Genomic DNA, 18543 nt, shown 5'->3' with positions numbered 1-18543 from the left:
TGGCTTATGATCCATCCTAGAGATCCTATTGGATAGATTGTCTGACATGTCCCACCGACCAGCCTCAATCTTGTTGGCGATGGCTACGGGCGGCCGTCACTAAACACGCGCTACAAACTGTGACCCCCATCCCCCCCCCTCTTCTCCTCTCCACCTTCGCTACTGGTTGTAATTCGCAGCCCCCCCCTCCCCTCCTCCACAAATTCTTCGAACTATCTCATCTTATCAACAACCATCCACTGGTCTTCCTCCCCCCCCCACCAACCAGGGAAAAAGACCCCCCCCCCCTGTCCCCCTGCCCCCCAACAAAAAGGTTTAATTAATCGAAGGTGGGTAGTTTAGACTTCGGCACCCACATTTTTTTTATGGCAGCGGTGGGGGCGACGGGGGCGCTGTTAGCAGAAAGGAGCAATAGACGCAAGATGAAACCCAGTTTGACAATTTGAGAAGTAGGCTACTTGTAGGGCTCGATCGTAAACATTCTGCGAGGGAAGTGAAAACATTAGGGCAAACTTGAGGCAATAACGTTCATGGGCATTATCGTTAACTGGAATCTTGTCTCAGACGTTTTAAACAAAGAGACGCATCGATTTGTTCGTTCATGAACTCATTTGGAACTAATTAAACCTGAACAGCGTTTTAAGTCAACAATTGCATCTTGATCTCCAGTGACTGCAATATCATAGTCTTAAATAACGGCACGCGACTCTTGGCATGACTTATAGCCTGCATGACTTACGACTTCGCGTGGCTTATGGCGTGCATGACTTTAATGTCCTAGTGAATGTAGCTCTCCGATGAAGAGGTTTAAATTTAAATGTGTTCAAAACGAAAGTGATCAAGTTTAATAAGGCGGAAGTCTTACAAGACACAGTAAGTGTTGCGTGTTGTGTGTGGTGAATTTGGATACTTATTCTTTATTTCGTCACGTCCAAGCGTTATGGACATCAAGATGGATGTTGGACCTTGATCGTTTGAAGCCCCTTGGCCGAAAAACAATTGGGTTCATACTTTATGGCTGCCGAAATACAAACTACCTATGTCTAGTCAGACAAGTTGTAATTCATTGCTTCCGTTGACATTTTATGACCATGAACAAAATAGACAAAATTAATAAAACAATTTGTAGAAAAATTGTTAAAGAAACATTTATAAAAAATAAAAATGCAAAATAATTTTTAAATACCATCGTTTTCATAAATATAATTAGATTCAGGTAATTATTATTATTTTTTTTGAAAGAGAACATTTAATATTTTTGTTCTCCTGATCTAGATCTATCAAAGAGAATTCTTTAGATATCCATAATAATCATTGTTGGCGTTGAAAAAATACAACTTTTCTGGCAATACTTTATAAGACACTTATTTAGTATTTTATTTTGTCTATGCGGCAGTCTATGTGATTGACAACATTTCTATGAAACTCGACGTGTCACAAACTCTGAAGATGAGTTCTTACTACTCAAGCATGATGCAGCCGCCCGGAAATATCTCCCCGAATGTCCTTTCCAGCAGCTGCAGTGCCGGTTTGAGCAGTATGGACAGTGGTGCTTTAGGGAATGACATGGAGTCCAGCAACATGTTTTCCGACCATTGTGGAAAGTACGACAACACTTACATATCATCTTCTTGCTTGGCACAGAGCTCTGGTCACATGGGGCAAATATCTTACGATACATATTCTCCATGCTATTCGCCTTCGTATCTAAGGTACTCATACGACTCCAGGGTTGAGAATCGAACCCCGAACTTGCAAGATAATGTAGGTATAAACTTGAAAAACCTCGAGCATGACTCTCACGATGTCCAGCCTCCCTTAGCTCATCAGCTGCACCAACCACAACACCATCAGCAGCACGGCATACAAGTCAGCTGTCATCAGCCGAGCCACCACCAAGAAGAAATCCCAGAAAACCGGCACATAGACACTCAGCAACAACAGACCACTCTCCAACCTCGGGGACTTGAACACTGTTCGCAACATCTTCAACAACAAACTCCACCGACAATACATTCTTTGACTCCTCCGGTCGCCCACCAATATCCTCATTATCCTATGAATGGGGCGCCAAGCGCCCCAAATCAACAGGACATGTATTACGATAATAGGATGTTTGAATGTAAGGGCATGATGCCCGATATCTGCCCTAGTCAACACGTCTCATCGTATTATTATCCACAACAAGGCATGCCCGATCCCAGCCTGTCACCCAATGGATATAATCCGGGCATGCCTAATTCAGCATGTATGCCTGGTATGGGCTCCCCAAATATGCCTATGTATCCATGGATGAGGCCAGCAACCAGTGGTAAGTATTGACATCATATTTATTATTTTAATAGTTTCTTCAAGCGCTAAATATTGTAATGGTACATCAATGAATAGAATGTTTATTGGTATTCTTTCAATATATTTGTGGAACTCCAGAGGGAACATCAGAAAATTGAAATATAAAACAAATATACAAGAAAAAAAATAAATAATTGCTTGCATATACTAGAGATAATATTATTGATCAGGATAAAATATTCTTTAAAAAAATAGTATATGGAGAAAATAATTATAATATAACCCATTATAATATCTATTTTAAGAATATATATTTCATAATTTTTTAGCTCTGAAGATTCCGTTTTGTATTAATAATTACAAACAACTCGGTATTCTAGCGTATTGAAGTGACTTCCTTTATTTTAACATAAAAGCAAAGACAAATTAAATAAATAGCCTGATCAAAAGTAAGACTTTTAATGTGTCAGTTCTTTCTCTAGTTTTTTTTTTTTTTAAGTGTGTGGGGGTGGGGGTATTGTGGGAAACTAAGAGGGAGGGTTATCAAAGTTGGAATAATAAATACCTTGTTTTTCTTACCAGTTTTTCTAAATCCTTAATATATATAAAAGGGGGGATTTCATTTAACTTTTGAAAACTATATATTGCAATAAGCTGACTTTGTGAGAAATGTTATTTCTATCTAGCAAGATAATCTCGTATGTTCTAGTGCACTCCGAAGCTTGTAAGCAAAATGACACCGATCTAAGTTCGAGCGAGTTAGATTTATTTTATTTTTTTACATTGCAAATGAAATGTCTAGAATACTATAGCATGGAATTTCCCATAAGACATGGACCTGAACAATCCCAGGAATGAATACTAAATACATACATTTATAGTTATACTATTACAAATTTGAATTTTAATAACAATAATTGTTCATGACACTACAGAGACATGGAAATCACTACGCCAACGTGAAACAATTCTTCACTAGGAAAGAAACAAAAACTCAACATTGAACTGTAACACATTTTATAAACTGGTAAAATAAACACATTTTTTTGTCAATATAGACACAGCTGCCTTTCATTATAGACACATCTCTCTGTCAATATAGACACATCTCCTTGTCAATGCAAGTAACATAAAAAAAAGTTAAGTTCCCCTTTCAGACCCCATGTGGTGTATTGTTCTAATGATGTAAAGGTTATCAGTTTCTAAGGCCCTCGGTCAACGAGGGTGTTATGTGGCCAGCACAACTACCTACCTTCTTTACTTTTCCACAACTAATGTACCCTAACCTGACCACAACTCATTGGAGCTATGTGGACCCAGAGTTAAATAGCATCATAGAGGCGCCCTAAAGATCCGGAAATTAAAATCCCAGTCTTTACCAGGATTCGGTTTGGAACCCAGCGCTTTACCACTCGGCCACTGCGTCTCCTTGTTAATACAAAATGTCTTCTATTCTGAGTTAATTAAAACCGATGTTTGGTCTCGAAGTAGTTAAGTTTGGCTCAATTTATCAAATAGTTTTTAAAATTCTAATTTTAGCAGAAACTCTACTACTAAAATCCTAGTCATTGAAGTACTTCATTGTATTTGATGCTCTATATTTGTTCTTATCCGTGTTAGCTTTGACTTGGTTGCGACAGAATTTGTGTTGATATTTCTATTGCATACACAACTATTTTTGAAATAGACATTTGTGTAATTAGGTCACTTACGAAATTGTTGCATACGTTACATTTTATTGCTCCCCCTTTTTTCCCGCCTCATATGACAGTGCAACGTCATTAAGCCTAACTGTAGACACGCATTGTCGCAATAGTATTGTGTAGGTCTCAAGAAACGAAGAGCTACGCAACTTAAAGTGACTCAGACGATTAGAATCTAGTAAAATAATTTAAAAAAACAACAACTTAAGTCTCGATATAAGACAGAACTACCTCAGAACAGTTTGAATGCTACAAAACATCTCATGAGAAGTAAGGCAAGCAAGCCCGTGCCAACAGGTCATGTCATCGGCCTGTCATAGGTCATGCCATCGGTCTGTCACAGGTCTTGTCAGGGGATTATATAGTAAATCGTGTTATAGGTCATGACAGGAGTTTTAACTTACAGCAATGTATCCTGACTACTGTATTAGTTAATGTAATAGGCCTACTGGACTGACGAACTGTCACAAGATGTTCGGGTGTATTTAGTACCTGACTATGAGATCATACAGTCACACGGATGCAAGTCCACTAAAGATGAGCTTTCAGAGAACTTATTATCCAGATCGGGAACAATGTAGTCTCTGTTTTCAAATCTTTTGTTGACTCTATGACTGCCCTGCGCTGTTTTCTGTAACTAAACTATCTACAGTGTCTTATTATAAATGACGTCACTGTCAGTGTCGCGTTCAAAGTCCGTCTTTCTTTGGGGCGTCGCTGACTATATGTAACAGTAGATCGTGTCATAGTTCTTAATAATTATTTTTTTCTGTTAGTGTTTGCCATTAGACAGACTGTCTCCTAAACACTCATGTTGATCTTACAAATACTTGTGCTACACGACCATTACTTGTATGGCTGCCTGGTCGTGCGGTTTGCGCGCTGGACTGTCGTTCAGATTTATCGATGGTCCCAGGTTCAAACACTGCCCGCTCCCATCCCCCGTCGTTCTGCGGGAGGTTTGGACTAGGAAGTAATTATCTTCAACTCTGGAGGAACATCCGAAATATGTAAAACATTTTTACAACCAAAATATATAACCACTGGTCTTTTTAAAGCATTAGGATTTATTAAAAGAAATTTCTATAAATCAAATAAGAACATAAAACTAAAATGTTATTTAACCTTGGTTAGGCCAATAATAGAAAATTCATCCTCCGTTTGGGACCCCTCAACTCAAGAAAACATTAAGAAACTGGAACAGACACAAAATAGAGCAGTGAGATTCATAACAAACAAATATTCACATTTGACTAGAGTAACACCTTTAGTAAAATCACTAAATTTAGAAAGACTTCAGGACAGAAGGCTCAAAAGTAAAGTAGCAATCATACATAAAACACTGAACCATAATCTTCAAATACAAAAACAAAATTTAATAAAATACTCTGAAAGACACAAAGATAAAGGCACATTCCTCGTCCCATATGCTAGGACAAATTTGTACAAATGCTCCTTCTTCCCTAGTGCTATTAGAGCATGGAATGGGTTGCCTGAGCTAGCCAGGAAAACCAGTGACTTGGTAGAATTTAAGTCATTGGTTAATATGCATGACTAAATGCATGACGCGTAGGACGTAATCATCTTTTTTGAAGTAACGTCTGTATTATATAAGATAAGATAAGATAAGAAGTAGGGCCTATGATGTTTTCAGCTCTCCGTGTCTTCATCAAGCTGCTTTTGTTACAACACAGGTTTTTGTCTTACTTATTCATCTGATTTGGCCCAAACTAAAGATGCATAACTTCTAGCGCGTGAATTAAAAATCTAACGCTTCCCATGATGTTATAATGTAACAAAATAATAAGTAGATTTTATTTTACTCTTCCATGTATTATGAAGTATAATTAGCTTTCGATCAGTTCACAATTAAACCAGCATTAGTTCATAGTACTGTATTATTTTTAAACTGTGCATGTTGATTAAAGTAGGTCAGACTCAAAATGAATAGAATTCCACTCATTGTCTAGTTGTTGCCTTTTTTAAAATGTTTTTTTTTATACGTAATGACACTAAGAGCTCAATTTCTTTTTAGAAAGGGTCCGTGGGGAGGGGGGGGGGCTGGGTGGGAAGGGAGGGGGGCATTTTATCACCTCCGATCCCCCATGTCACGACGCACACATGTCCACTGCTTCTAACTCCACCCATAAATATCCCAGCTACCCCCCTCCCTCCACTGCACTCTTGTGGCGTCCACAAACACGGTCGTTCTTAAATCAAATACTCCCCACGCATGCGTTCAAACAGTTCATATATTACTCACTTCGCTCTCTCCTTCCGTCCATCTGGCCACTCTCCTATCTGTGAAAGGTGTGCTGAGTAAGGACATGGCATCGGTTTGACCTTTTCGCGCGTCAAGTTTTTTTGCATGGGCTTTAGTTGTGGACATTCCTCTTTCTTGAATGTGTCCACTTAAAAACAACGATACATCAAAGATTAGACAGTGTTTATATTTGTTTACAAAATACTCTCGCATGAAACGTGTAACCTCTCTGCTTACTTTTCTAACCAAGACCAAGAGAATTTTTTTGCATCAAAATATTGGCGTAAACAGCCTTTACACTAAAATCTGATGAGCTCCTTGGTTACGGCTACGTTCTTAGATCTATTTGCTTGCGAATCCTGGACGCTGACTCCAGAAGAGGATCCTAGCAATGGAACTAAGGTGCTACAAAAAGATCCGAGGTATCACTTACTAAGACGGCATCACTAATGAAGAGATTAGAGACAGGATTAATACAGTAATTGGACCTCACAATAACCTGCTAACCACTGTCAAAAAAACATAAAACTTAAACGCTATATCACTCAGAGGCCTTCCTTCAGGGAACAGCACCAGAAAAAAGAAGAGGAGGCAGAGGCAGCGATGGGAAGACAACATAAAAGAATCTACAGGCTTTTTAATGAGGAACGGAGAAAGACGGTCAACGAATCTCGTGTGGTGCCCCACGTATAAACAGACTAAGGTGGAGATACACCCTCTCCCTTTGTGGTCCTCAATCAAACGAGGGCATGACAAATCTTTCATGTGTCATTAATACAGCACTTAATAAAATAAAACTTGTTATCTGATCCTTTAAGTATTCTATTAGGTTAGACCAGGCTTAACAAACAGACGCCTAGAAGTTGCATACACTTTGTTTTGTGCACCGAACACTAAGTACGTCTTAAATAGGGGAAGGGAAGTGTTCTTTCATTGTTTTTAGTTCTCGTAACTAATTCTGAGTTTTAACATTTTTTTTTTACATTTTTGTTATTCTCCTTGGCCTATACATAACTTTCTCTAAACCAGACTGATAATTATTGACTAATTTGGAACTTTAACTCTTTCTTTCCGTAATTATTTTCCACGTTCCGTTGGAATTATTCATTTCGCTCATTTGTGTTTCACTACCCTGTTATGATGAAACTTCAATAATTTTTGTGTATGTAATCTGGAAAATGTTATATTAGGTATAAAACCAAAATTTAATTTAATTTAATGGGGTCAAATCAACGTTGGTATTGTCAGTTAAAAGAGAAAGAGTTAATTGGTCAACCCTCCCACTCATTGTTTTTTTTTTCTTTTTGCCGTCTGAAAAGGTCATCATGGCACACACTGCTTGCTGAAGTCTTCAAAGAAGAAAAAAAAATATTGAAAACATATAGTGATGATGTAACGAAGAAAAAAAAACATGCAATACGTGTGTGTGTGGGGGGGGGGTCACATGCTGCGTATAAAACAAAAACATTCCCGGCTGCAAAGTAATGAAAAAAACATTCTCCAGTCTAAAGTAATAAAGTGATATATGTACACGCATCCACGTGACATTTGTACACGCATCCACGTGACATTTGTGCACGCATCCACGTGACATTTGACCAGGCATCCACGTGACATTTATACACTCATCCACGTGACATTTGTACACACATCCACGTTACATTTGACCACACATCCACGTGACATTTGACCACACATCCACGTGACATTTATACACACATCCACGTGTGTTTCGTGCACAAAATAGTTCAAGAAATAGAAAGCGTGCCTTGTACTAAAGAGACAGGCTACTGTGTATTAATTTCATACAAAGGTTTCAGTCCTTTAATTCTTGCATCTTTCAGTTGACCAAAAGTTATTACTTTTGTTTTTCTTTCTTTTCTTTCATGTTTTTAAAACGAAAAAAAAAGTTGTTTTTTATATTTCTGATGTTCGTAAACTTAATCACAGAACTTCTGTGCAGGCCGCAAATGTACATACAGAGGGCCGCATGTAACCCCAGGGCCGCATTTTGATGTGTCTTGTCATGTATGACTGCACTGTTTGTTAGTCATAAAAACTATTCTCTCTTTGTCTCCCTCCCCCCTTTCTTCCTCTCTCTCTCTCTCTCCATGTCTCTCTCTCTCTCTTACACATCACACACAGGGAAAAAAAAATAGTCTAAATGAACAAAAACAATTGACATGAACCGTGACATCTAGCGACCAATCGATGAATGAATAATAGATCACGCGTGTTTTGGACCATAAGATTGGTTTGGCTTAGAACTTGGAACAAAAAAATCACGGATAATATTTACTGCGAAAACTAATTTTAAGTAACAATATAACACCTGTAGTTAAAGCCACTGAATAGAATTGATCCTTGGTCCTCAGTCAGATATTTACCTGTCGAACTATTTAGATTAGTGTTTATCAAACAATTACGCTGCATATTTTTAAGCTACAAAGGAAGGGTGTGCTAGAAATGCGGGAAAAAAAAATAGTCATGAAACCTTGATATGACTATCCCTCTTTAGTAACTCTTTAATTCACTCGGTCAGACTCTATCACCGCCACTCATTGATCAGGGAACATGAAATGCACCAAGATACCTGTGTGTAGTCGCTGAATGAACTCTTCATGTTGTCTGTTGTATTTGTGTGTATTTTTCTGTTGTGTTGTCTTTGTATGAGAAAAGAGTCCTTGTAATCACAACAAATTTCCGTAAGGATCAATAAAGCAGTCTTAGTGTTAGTCTTAGTCTTTTAATTCAGTTTGTAATCTTTCAGTTTCTTGTTTTCTTTTTTTTTGTCTAAACTCGGCTCTCATCTGCTAACAATGTTATCGTCTACGTCTACCATCAGTAAAATGTGTAAGTAGACCAGAAACTCTGAGAGTGTTTCTTTTGGTACCCATTTTTTAAATAGATTTATTAAGACTGTCACCGTAATGTTAAAGATTCAGACCCCACCCTCTGACATCAATTTCTGTAAATATTTAGAGAAAATTTTCACAATGTTTCTTATACCAAGGTACCGGGCTTTGTCCGGGAGGTGGGGTTGTCTACGAAGATCTGATTTTTGAATTGTGAACATATAATATTTACATAAGATTTTTACCAAATTATTAAATTTTTACTACCTTTACTATTTTAACTGTGAATAGACCTTGTTTTTAATGATTTAACTGTATAGAATTTAGCCCTTGTTATGCAAAGGAAGAGTGATCCTTAAAGGATTACGGGCACGACATGGCCTAAATTGTGCCGATGTGCCTAAACTCAAAACTCAAACTCTTATGCCAAGCCATAAAAAAATTAGACCACCTGAGTAGGCATATCTACAAAGGTACATAAAAATGATGTCACGTTTCACATTTGAAATGCAGTCTATAAACATCTGCATTTTCCTAAATCATTTTCAATATTGTAATGAACAGATTTTTTTAGCAACTAAAATAGTATCAGGTTTGTTAAGAGCATTTAAGAATATGTCTGTTGTCTTGGCTGTTATCTTAATAGAATCAAAATATTGTTATAGACTTCCATAGTTGTGTTACGATTTTTTGTCAGATGGTACTATTTATTTAAAGCGAATTTTTCTTATTTGTCAACAATAAGCAGTTCTGGTTGATTGAATACGATTGTCATGGCTATTAACTCTTTCTCTTCGTAATTATTTACCACATTCTGGTGGAATCAACGTTGGTAACGTTAGTTAGAAGAGAAAGAGTTAACGTTAAACCCTAGTTGAGGAGGTAGTTGCTTGGCTCGCGTGGCTCCCGGGACGAACGTAATTTCCCCATGAATGTCGAGAGTTCAATTCTGTTGATGGCTTAGTTTCAATATTTGGTTGCAGTAACCTCGATGTAACAGTCAGGACTTTCTTCCATAGCGAGGTAACCGACTCACTTCTATTTTTTTACACCGTGGGCATTGGTCAATAACTTCTAGTTTCAGATTCTGTTGTTTTTTTTTAACTAACTAGTTAAACTAACTCATTATTGTAGATTGTTAACAAAACACATGAGTGTTGGGCTCTACATGTTCAGATTTTATTTAAAGAAATGATGCAGTCTATTTGATCTTGGCTCCTTTACATTGTCACAATTTAGTTGTTAGTTGTTGTTGTTTTTTTTTATTGTTTGAAGATAAAAAAAAAATATAAATAGAGTTGTAGAAAAAGATACAAAGAAAATCAACAAAAAATATTTTTCTATCTTTTCATTAATGACAATGTCTTCGATTTCGAAGATTAAGGATGGGTGCAGTGTTTCACGTGACTACAAAAAACCTAGTTGCAACCTGCATATTCTTCCGCATCTCGTGCAGACAAAGCCGTTGTCCACCGGCGGTCTATTTAAATTTTCTTTCCATCTTCTGCGTCTGTCTTCAACAATGGCTTTCCTTTGGGTCTCAAATGTGTGTCGCGCAGCCTTTGTTAGAGCTCTCCAACATTTCATTACTGTATTTACAAAACATTCAACAACATTTCAGGGTACTACATTTTTTGTTGTTGTTGTTGACAAGAAATCTAGTCTTTATATTTTGTCAGGTTCTTATGGCGTATTGCTTTGAGTAACCAATATGGTTTGTGTATTAAATGTTTCTGAATCCCCGTGTCCAAAGTAATCTTTTGAGATGGAAACTCTAAAATAAAACCTACAGCCATCTGCTGCCTACAGCCGTCTCAGTAGTACTTCTAAGCCACCGTGGTAGAATTTTGGCCTAAAAAGAGTGGTTTTGGTCTGCAAAATCCACATTCCACTATAAAAAATACCTCGCGCAGGCTGTATGCCTTACAGTGCTTCACAAAACCTACGTAACTTAAGATGTCGAACTATCCAAGAGCCAAGTCGCAACTGGGTCAACGTGACCATGTGAAACACTGCAATCATCCTTAATTTTCAAAATCTAAGACATTGCCATTTTAAGTTGACTGTTAACTTTGTAGTAAAATTCTAGTAGACTCTAAAGAAAGATTTCATTGAATATTTTTGTGACTACTAACTTTAAATCTTAGTCACTTCAACCACATCTGTTTCAGTACTGTCAACTAACTACCACACACCCAACTGTGAAACACACTTGATCAGTTCACGCAATGAAATAATAACAACGAAAACGTCACCCAGTTGGTCAATCCACAGTTATTCACAGTAGCAACGTTGGTCACACAAGACGGGCACACTTACTGCATTCTATCACACTTACTGCATTCTATCACACTTACTGCATTCTACCACACTTACTGCATTATATCACACTTACTGCATTCTATCACACTTACTGCGTTCTATCACACTTACTGCATTCTATCACAATTACTGCATTCTATCACACTTACTGCATTCTATCACACTTACTGCATTCTATCACACTTACTGCATTCTACCACACTTACTGCGTTCTATCACACTTACTGCGTTCTATCACACTTACTGCGTTCTATCACACTTACTGCGTTCTATCACACTTACTGCGTTCTATCACACTTACTGCATTCTACCACACTTACTGCGTTCTACCACACTTACTGCGTTCTACCACACTTACTGCGTTCTACTACACTTACTGCGTTCTATCACACTTACTGCGTTCTACCACACTTACTGCGTTCTACCACACTTACTGCGTTCTACTACACTTACTGCGTTCTATCACACTTACTGCGTTCTACCACACTTACTGCGTTCTACTACACTTACTGCGTTCTACCACACTTACTGCGTTCTACTACACTTACTGCGTTCTATCACACTTACTGCGTTCTACTACACTTACTGCGTTCTATCACACTTACTGCGTTCTACTACACTTACTGCGTTCTATCACACTTACTGCGTTCTACCACACTTACTGCGTTCTACCACACTTACTGCGTTCTACTACACTTACTGCGTTCTACTACACTTACTGCGTTCTATCACACTTACTGCTTTCTACCACACTTACTGCATTCTACTACACTTACTGCGTTCTACCACACTTACTTCGTTCTATCACACTTACTACGTTCTACCACACTTACTGCGTTCTACCACACTTACTGCATTCTACTACACTTACTGCGTTCTATCACACTTACTGCGTTCTACCACACTTACTGCGTTCTACCACACTTACTGCGTTCTATCACACTTACTGCGTTCTATCACACTTACTGCGTTCTATCACACTTACTGCATTCTACCACACTTACTGCGTTCTACCACACTTACTGCGTTCTACTACACTTACTGCGTTCTATCACACTTACTGCGTTCTATCACACTTACTGCATTCTATCACACTTACTGCGTTCTATCACACTTACTGCGTTCTACTACACTTACTGCGTTCTATCACACTTACTGCGTTCTATCACACTTACTGCGTTCTATCACACTTACTGCGTTCTACTACACTTACTGCGTTCTATCACACTTACTGCGTTCTATCACACTTACTGCGTTCTACTACACTTACTGCGTTCTATCACACTTACTGCGTTCTATCACACTTACTGCGTTCTATCACACTTACTGCATTCTACTACACTTACTGCGTTCTACCACACTTACTGCGTTCTATCACACTTACTGCGTTCTACTACACTTACTGCGTTCTATCACACTTACTGCGTTCTATCACACTTACTGCGTTCTATCACACTTACTGCATTCTACTACACTTACTGCGTTCTACCACACTTACTGCGTTCTACCACACTTACTGCGTTCTATCACACTTACTGCGTTCTATCACACTTACTGCGTTCTATCACACTTACTGCATTCTACCACACTTACTGCGTTCTACCACACTTACTGCGTTCTACTACACTTACTGCGTTCTATCACACTTACTGCGTTCTATCACACTTACTGCATTCTATCACACTTACTGCGTTCTATCACACTTACTGCGTTCTACTACACTTACTGCGTTCTATCACACTTACTGCGTTCTATCACACTTACTGCGTTCTATCACACTTACTGCGTTCTACTACACTTACTGCGTTCTATCACACTTACTGCGTTCTATCACACTTACTGCGTTCTACCACACTTACTGCATTCTATCACACTTACTGCGTTCTACCACACTTACTGCGTTCTATCACACTTACTGCGTTCTACCACACTTACTGCATTCTATCACACTTACTGCGTTCTATCACACTTACTGCATTCTATCACACTTACTGCGTTCTACCACACTTACTGCGTTCTATCACACTTACTGCATTCTATCACACTTACTGCGTTCTATCACACTTACTGCGTTCTATCACACTTACTGCGTTCTATCACACTTATGCGTTCTATCACACTTACTGCGTTCTACTACACTTACTGCGTTCTATCACACTTACTGCGTTCTATCACACTTACTGCATTCTATCACACTTACTGCGTTCTATCACACTTACTGCATTCTATCACACTTACTGCGTTCTATCACACTTACTGCATTCTATCACACTTACTGCGTTCTATCACACTTACTGCGTTCTATCACACTTACTGCATTCTATCACACTTACTGCATTCTATCACACTTACTGCATTCTATCACACTTACTGCGTTCTACTACACTTACTGCGTTCTATCACACTTACTGCGTTCTACCACACTTACTGCATTCTATCACACTTACTGCGTTCTATCACACTTACTGCGTTCTATCACACTTACTGCATTCTATCACACTTACTGCGTTCTATCACACTTACTGCATTCTATCACACTTACTGCGTTCTATCACACTTACTGCGTTCTATCACACTTACTGCATTCTATCACACTTACTGCGTTCTACCACACTTACTGCGTTCTATCACACTGCGTTCTACCACACTTACTGCGTTCTATCACACTTACTGCGTTCTATCACACTTACTGCGTTCTACCACACTTACTGCGTTCTACCACACTTACTGCGTTCTATCACACTTACTGCGTCCTACCACACGTGACATGTTCATGTTTATTAGAAGTTCAACCACACTCAGTCATCTTCAAGGCGAATTATGATTTTAAAACTAGAACAAAAACACATTTAATGATCTTACTGAAAGATAACAACTATACGTAATCATCTTCTTTTTTGAAGTAACGTCTGTATCATATAAGATAAGATAAGATTTAGTAAATTTATTGCAATTTTTTGTTGTCCAATATCGCTTATTGCACGCAAAGAGAATCCTAGATCTGCTGGTGTTTACTAGGAGCGTACCATTAACTAAAAGACGATCATCAAACGTAGCGTCGTTCTTTATGGTACAAACAAAATAAATAGATCAGTAGATGGAACAGGTCTACAACAGTTTTTAAAATCCAGTAATCTTTGGTTCATATTAAATGAGCTGGGAGGGGTAGAGGAGGGGTAGAGGTGTCAGAGTTCTCTCCTCTCCTTCCCCGCCCCAAACAATGTGTAAGAAAATCAAGCGAAACTCTTCAAGTGTGAGGTTAAATTGTAAACAGCTTGTCAACTCAAAGTCACTTGTCAGCTTCTGTTTTATTTTGTACGATTTTAAAGGAGAAATGAAATTGTACCAGTCAGAAAATGAGATTTATAGAAATAAATATTTTTATACAATTCCACTTATCCGTATCAACATTTTTCACGGGTAGAAACAATGTGGGTTGACGCGGATCTCGAAAACGGCTCTAACGATTTTCCTAGAAATTTGATAGTTTACGTATATCTTTGTGAAAAAAAAAATACTAGCTAATTGTCGACATAGGGAAAACTCTGGTTTGACCTTTAAGGTTTTTCGAAATAGAATAATCTCTGAAATTATATTTGGTTTGGACGTCTTGACGTCAATTTGTATTCCCGCATTAATGAGTCAAATAAAAAGACTTTTAGGAACATTTAGCGCACCGTCTTCCAAGCCTGAACCTTTAGACCTATCACCAAACTAGACCTATCACCAAACTAGACCTATCACCAAACTAGACCTATCACCAAACAAGACCTATCACCAAACTAGACCTTTCACCAAACAAGACCAATCACCAAACTAGACCTATCACCAAACTAGACCTATCACCAAACAAGACCTATCACCAAACTAGACCTATCACCAAACAAGACCTATCACCAAACTAGACCTATCACCAAACAAGACCTATCACCAAACTAGACCTATCACCAAACTAGACCAATCACCAAACTAGACCTATCACCAAACTAGAATCCTCCTATACAATGTATCGAGATCCTGTATTCTAGTCTCACTGTGTTTGAGTGTGTCCACGTCTGTATCTGTATTACCAAACTAGAATTGTACATACTCTGAATAGATTTATACATGAGCGTGGATTTCATGTTTTTTAAAATCTTTCATTCATTAGTTATTAAGAGCAAAGTCATCGCTCTGACAACAAGCTGCATGAAGGAGACTTTTTAAAAAAAAGTATTTTGTAATATCTTACTTGTTTAAAATCTTATAAATTTATAAGCGTTCCTAAAAAGAAATATGCTAGGTCTATAAATGCGTTAACTTAGTTGCTACGTTCAATAGTTTTCTTGGCTGAGTCTGGCATTGGCACTAGGGAAGAATGAGCGCGTGAGAAAAAAATGAGTAGGTACTTATATGCCTTTATCTTTGAGTATTTCGAAGTATTCTATTCGGTTATGTTTTTGTATGTGTAAGTTATGTATTTGTATGTGTAAGTTATGTATTTGTATGTGTAAGTTATGTTTTTGTATGTGTAAGTTATGTATTTGTATGTGTAAGTTATGTATTTGTATGTGTAAGTTATGTACTTTTGCTGCTTTACATTTTAGTCTCGTGGGAATGTTTCTGAGTTTAGTGCTACTCTAGTTATTCATTAGTATTCATTTTGTGCTAAGCATCGAAGATTTGTTTGGCTCTGTTATAGTTTTTGTTTTGTTTTTGTTTTTTGTTTGTTTGTTTTTTGTTCTATACGTTTCGGAAGTTACTCCAGAAATAAAGACTTTTACGTCCCAGACCTTCTGTAGGACGGCACTTGGTGGTGACGGGCTAAGTCCGAAGTCGAGATAATTGTCACGACGGCCCGGAGCGCCTACCCGAGAGAAATCATTACAGAAAGCCTGAACACTAACCTGTGACTTCGCAGCAGTTTAGACCAATAGCTCGTTGCCACGTCACAGGTCTGACGTCACAATTGTTCGCAGTTGTATAATTGTGAAAAATTGTGACTATGAACGATAAAAGACATAAAGTACAGTTATTGTATGGCTGCCTGGTCGTCTCGATGGCCCTGGGTTCATACCCCCGTATTGTTACAGGTCGTTGACTGCTTGTGCCAAACTGCTAGTAGACAACTAGACCGTTGTAAGAGTAATGTATCTTAACTAGTACAACTTTAAATAACTTGAATAACTTCCTTTTGTGAACAAAACTAAAGAAAACTTTATTTATTATATTATTTTTATCGCTCTTATATAGCGCTACTTTCATGCTTATCGCATGCTCAGAGCGCTTTTGGTACAATCTCATTTGTGTGTGTGTGTGGGGGGGGTATCTAGGAGTTGGTTTTCCGTAAACACAACTCTGCCCGAGTCGGGTTTCGAACCTCGAGCCCCCTTCTAGGTAGCCAAGCCAAGTTCAAGCGCACTTGGCCTCTCGACCACGCTTCCCAAAATATAAACAAAATCAACTTATGATCTAATGAAATAATCGTAGTAGACTTTAGTAATATCTTAAACAAAATCTAACTCACTGCAATAACACAACCGTTCAGTCTCACGGTCTGGAGTCTTCTTCTAACTAATACCCATGACGACAATGCCACCTATGTTGCATCATTCACAACTAATCGCTAACCTCAAACATTGTGAAGATGCGTACTATAACTTCTGTGATTAGAGTTTGAAAGGATAAAACCATTCATTGCAAGTTCTGTGTGTGTGTGTATGTACTTCGGTGTTTGAGTTTTACAAACTCGCTAGTGATTGGTCGAAACATTCATCAGCTTTTTTTTTTTTCAGTTCATTAACTCTATTTAAAAAAAAAAATAAAAAATAGAAAGAACTTCACACTTGACGTAACAAATAAATTGTCCCCACATTTCTTGGTCTCGTAACATTGAACTGTGCATAAGTAAATGTTAACCTTTTTTCTCTATGCTCTACTTGATTAGCTCTTTAAAAAAATAAATTCTTCATACCTTTCAGCTTCTTGTGAGATCTCTCCGTGCAAAATATATCCATTGAAAAATGTTTTTTTTTTATGTTTCACTATTAACTAATACAACGCGCCAGAATCAGATAAAGTAGATCTAAGTGTAATCCCTAACACTGACACCATTGAGAATAATTTTTGAAAATTTGAACAAATTCCAGACACCCACAAGTCTGTACCAAGAATATTATGCACTGCTTTGTTTCTAACACATAATAATTGTACAAAGTGTCACATCACTCTCTCTCTCTCCTTTCAGAAATGTTGTTCATTAATACATAACGAAATCCTTTTCGACAGCAGAATGAAAGACACTCTATCGAAAAACGCTCACCTAGAAGTGAAACATATGTACTCATCTACACTCACGAGTATCCTTCGTTTACTGCGTTAAAAAATGATGTGACTTCACTATGTTCTGTGTCTGGTCTAGCTCTAACTCACTGAATGCCTACATCTGAGCCAAAGATTCAAATGAACCCAGCGTTTTTGGGCCCCACACCTCAGACAATGCTAATAAACATAACTGTTTTCTTCTTTCTCTTTCATTTCGAGACTATTAATGCTTACTACCCCCCTCCGCCCCTGCCCGCCAGGTTTCGATCAGCCATTATCCACGTCCATTTTAAATGTCTAACATTCGTAAACCGGCCCTGAGAATGATTATAGCTACTAATATCCCACAACTGATGGGCCATTGCCAGGCGTGGAGGCGACTATAAAAACACAATATTGCACATCTTTGCTTAAGAGTTAAGAGAAGGGCCGGCGACTACACACACACACACACACTCACACACACATATCTTGCTGAGATAAAATGTAGTTCTGTATAGAATTAAGAAGAAGGAGACAACTCGTAAATACCAAAGTTGTGTGTGTGCGTGTGTGTGTGCGTGTGATTCCTGTCTCACATCATGTCTATTAATTTTAGAAAGATTTTTTTTTGTTTGCCAATTTTAAAGGAATGTTTTTAAAGACTTGATATCAGGTACAGTCAAGTAAAGAAAGTCAAGTCAAATCATTCTAAAGTTATAACAATTTAAATAAAAAAAAGAGCAACAATTTAATTTGATCTATGTGAAACAATTAAAAATCTTGAGGATTTTGCTCATCAATGAAACTACTAGAAGTCAAATAT

General features: G+C 37.9%; 1 protein-coding gene across 1 annotated transcript in view; it reads left to right on the top strand.

Annotated features, from left to right (window-relative positions):
• The first annotated feature begins 393 nt into the window (after nucleotides 1-393).
• The window catches only part of LOC106065827 (homeotic protein antennapedia-like), a 28372-nt gene continuing 10222 nt past the window's right edge, over nucleotides 394-18543 (top strand). The window contains exon 1 of the mRNA XM_013224729.2: nucleotides 394-2311. Within this exon, the coding sequence (XP_013080183.2) occupies nucleotides 1420-2311 (892 nt within the window). The 5' untranslated portion in view covers nucleotides 394-1419. The remainder of the gene's footprint in view (nucleotides 2312-18543) is intronic.

This window comes from Biomphalaria glabrata, chromosome 11 (assembly GCF_947242115.1).
Source record: "Biomphalaria glabrata chromosome 11, xgBioGlab47.1, whole genome shotgun sequence".
Lineage (NCBI taxonomy): Eukaryota > Metazoa > Mollusca > Gastropoda > Planorbidae > Biomphalaria > Biomphalaria glabrata.
The sequence above is the reverse complement of the archived record's forward strand: the minus strand, read 5'-3'. Positions and strand labels throughout refer to the sequence as shown.